The 3899-nt window shown below is 41.0% G+C and overlaps 1 protein-coding gene across 1 annotated transcript; it reads left to right on the top strand.

Annotated features, from left to right (window-relative positions):
• Positions 1–758: 758 nt before the first annotated feature.
• LOC114665719 (paraneoplastic antigen Ma1 homolog) lies at positions 759–2111 on the top strand. Its single transcript, XM_028820342.1, has one exon. The coding sequence runs from the start codon at positions 759–761 to the stop codon at positions 2109–2111; it is 1353 nt and encodes a 450-aa protein (XP_028676175.1).
• Positions 2112–3899: the final 1788 nt, after the last annotated feature.

Genomic DNA, 3899 nt, shown 5'->3' on the forward strand with positions numbered 1-3899 from the left:
ACACAAGTGCAGAAATGGTGATCAGTGAGTAAAGAGAGTGGTTGAGAAAGAAGGAGAAGGAAGAATATACAAAACAAGGTTGGTGTGTTTTTTTTTTGTTTATTTGTTTTAAAGTGGCTTGAGTAAATTCTCAAGTGAAGGGGCCAGTTTCTGTTTTGTTTGTTTGGCCACTACGCACCCGAGCTACGTTTGGGGCCCCCAACGGATTGAGTAATATTCATTGACTGGAAATATGTCCGGGTGAGCTCACCAATAGTGTCGGGACCAAAATATATATATCGGGTTATAAATAAGTTACTGCTTGTATTTTATGTATAGTGTATATATTGTAAATTATCAATTTAAAAAAAAAAAACTGTTCACTTTCAATTTAGTAAAGAGAGGTTTTGTTTATATATTGGAGTAACTGATTTGATTATTGATTATAAGGGTGAAGGTGGGTGATAGTGTACCTTCCCACCATAGAGGTGGCGACACCATTATAAAAGAGCTCAGGATCTTGCATACCGATAACGGAAGGGTGTTGCAAGGGGGTTACACATGGAGGCACCGCTGGGATATTTTATTTAAGATTTACGTTGGATACCTAAGGGTTCACTTTAAGTTTTCTTTCTTTCTATTTAAAGTATATGTTCTGTGATATTATTGTGAAACTTGTATATTGTGTAATGTTCAAATTTTGAATTTTATGCTGGTCTGATTCTTGAGTGGTTTAATATATTGCTGGGTGAGACACAGGATTGTTTGTGTGTGTAAGCATGGAAGATGCAGAAGGGAGTAATCTCTTGTCGGTTGACTTGCGCAACTGGTGCAGAGGAGAAGGTATAGACCCTGCTCATGCTGTAATGTTAACTGGTATAAGCGAAGACACCGAGATAGCACATATTGAGGAAGCCTTGCATGGTATTAAAGTTTTAGGACGTGTCCGAGTAAGGGGCAAAATGTACAGCCCTACACAGAGGAGTTTAAAGGTGCTTTGCGAATGCCGATCTGAGGTGGATCCAGCAGCACTTCCCCCAGAAGTCTTACCTAATGGTGGGGAGGGGGGTGTTTGGAAACTGGTGACTACCAATAGAGTGAGTGGTAGCCCAGAAAGTTTCGCTGGAAAATTTGAAAAACTACTTAAAGATGAAGGGATGACTATGGACGATGTACAAGCTCTGTACATGCGTGATAAGTCTGGTCAAAGTAACCCAGAGTCTATTATTCGGGCTGTTGGGGAGCTGATAGGAAAGACAGTCAGGCCCTCAAATGAAAATAATGCCTATAGGCGTTTAAGGGTTTTTTCTGGTGTGAGTCCCACACCTGCAGGTGAAGAAGGCTTAGATGTTTGGGTTGATCAAGCAAGGCTTATGGTGGAGGAATGTGACTGCTCCGATAGAGAAAAATGGAGGAGGTTGATTGAGAGTCTGAAAGGGCCAGCTTTAGAAGTCATTCAAGCCGTAAGAGTGGCTAATCCTGATGCTCGGCCTGCAGAATATATTGAGGCTGTAGAAAATATATTTGGGACAACTGAGTCAGGGGAAGACTTGTACATTGCATTTAGGATGCTACGTCAGCAACGAGGGGAACTATTGTCTGCGTTCCTTAGGAGGTTAGAGAAGTTGCTTGCTAAAGTAGTGCGGAAAGGAGGTCTTTCGGCTGATCTAGCAGATAAAGCCCGGGTGGAACAGTTATTAAGAGGGGCTACTGAGTCTGAAATTATGCTGTTACATCTCAGGCTAAGGGAGAGAAAGCCAAACCCCCCATCTTTTTTGAAGCTGCTCACCGAAATTCGTGAGGAGGAGGAATGGGAAGAGCGTAGACAACAGTCCAGTTGGAGCACAAAACAACCCCGCGTTCGCTCAGCTCGTGTGCAGGAAGAGGTTAATCCTGGGTCATTTGACTTTAACAGATTAAAAGCGGAAATTTCCGATTTGAAAGTACAGTTAGCGAAGACTCCTAGATTGGCACAGTCCCATGCTGCAAGTGTCCCTACTGAAGCAAAAAAGACAAACATGAAGTTTGAGAAAGATGCTGAACTGCAGGTGTTACAGAAACAAGTGTTGGACCTGCAGAGGGAGCTAAAAGTGTTAACTGTACGACAATTTAGAGAGGGGAGCTGTTCCTAGTATGAGTTATTCACGGGAAGGGGCAGGAACTGTGACTGCCCGTTATCCGTCTAACTTACGACCGTATGGGGGAGCCAACTGATGTGCCTTTGACTGTGATACCCCAGGGAATAGTTTTACAGATTGGAGGTGAACCAGAGGTTCAGGAGGTTGAGAAATACAAAGGTTCATCTCACTATGTAAATTCATGTGCTACTTGTTGTGCTAGGTTTGTGCCTTACCCCCTTAGTGGAATTGGGGAAAGGAGTCTGATGAGGACATCTAGACTTTAGATGGGGGAGGGTGTAACCTGGGTCAGGTTTCAAAAGGAATATATATAACTGCGAGTTTTGTGTAAATAAAGTTTATTGAAGTTGAATATATATGTAGGTGTCCTCGGATTTGTCGGGGGGGAGATGCCATTGTAAGATAGTTAAACAAGAGATGTAAGATAGTTAGGAAGAGTCGCGGTACGAAGAGGAGAAGACGGGAGTGATGAGAGAGAAAGAAAAAGAAAAGAGAGCTTCAGGCAAAACGCCGAGGCCAGAAGAAAGAAAGTTTCAGGCAAAACGCCGAGACCAGAAGAAAGAAAGTTTCAGGCAAAACGCCGAGACCAGAAGAAAGAGAGTTTTAGGCAGCAAGACGGAGAAAGAATGAGAAGGAGTGACTGTTCAGGCGAAACGCCGAAGCAAGACTGACAGAACGAAAGAGAAAGTTGTAGTTGAGGCAGCACGCCGAAGCAAGACGGACAGAAAGAGAAAAGAGAGTCGCAGTTGAAGCAAAACGCCGATGCAAGACAGAGAAAGAAAGAAGGACTAAATGTAGCAAGTGGATAAAACAAAAAGAAGAGTTGTTGGATAAAGAGAAAGACGGCAGGCAGGACACAAGTGCAGAAATGGTGATCAGTGAGTAAAGAGAGTGGTTGAGAAAGAAGGAGAAGGAAGAATATACAAAACAAGGTTGGTGTGTTTTTTTTTTGTTTATTTGTTTTAAAGTGGCTTGAGTAAATTCTCAAGTGAAGGGGCCAGTTTCTGTTTTGTTTGTTTGGCCACTACGCACCCGAGCTACGTTTGGGGCCCCCAACGGATTGAGTAATATTCATTGACTGGAAATATGTCCGGGTGAGCTCACCAATAGTGTCGGGACCAAAATATATATATTGGGTTATAAATAAGTTACTGCTTGTATTTTATGTATAGTGTATATATTGTAAATTATCAATTTAAAAAAAAAAAACTGTTCACTTTCAATTTAGTAAAGAGAGGTTTTGTTTATATATTGGAGTAACTGATTTGATTATTGATTATAAGGGTGAAGGTGGGTGATAGTGTACCTTCCCACCATAGAGGTGGCGACACCATTATAAAAGAGCTCAGGACCTTGCATACAGATAACGGAAGGGTGTTGCAAGGGGGTTACACATATAAATGAACTACAAATAAATACATATTTGAACACAACATATCAATTATTGTTATACTGTACGTCTAGTATGTGGAAATGCTTCCAGTTCACCTGATCCTGCATGATCATGGCTTTGTTTTCTTTTACTAAGTCCTAGGGAGAAACATTTTTCATAAAAATAATTCAAGTATCTCAAATTCATTTTGGAGAAATGACATTTTAAACCTCTTGTATAACCTTTAGGTTTTCTTGCCTCTTGTAACTCAGCCTGTATTATAATATATTGTTATAAACAGTGTAATTGACCAGTAAATAAGCCAAGGTTTTTACTGGGGGTGGGGAGAACCTTTTTATGGTTTAAAATATTATATGTATACATATAATGTGTATTTTTCTCATATGCAC

The sequence above is a fragment of the Erpetoichthys calabaricus genome, chromosome 15, assembly GCF_900747795.2.
Source record: "Erpetoichthys calabaricus chromosome 15, fErpCal1.3, whole genome shotgun sequence".
NCBI lineage: Eukaryota > Metazoa > Chordata > Cladistia > Polypteriformes > Polypteridae > Erpetoichthys > Erpetoichthys calabaricus.

What these genes read in the sequence shown, in the direction of transcription:
- LOC114665719 (XM_028820342.1), top strand. Translation starts at nt 759, where the DNA reads ATGGAAGATGCAGAAGGGAGTAATCTCTTGTCGGTTGACTTGCGCAAC.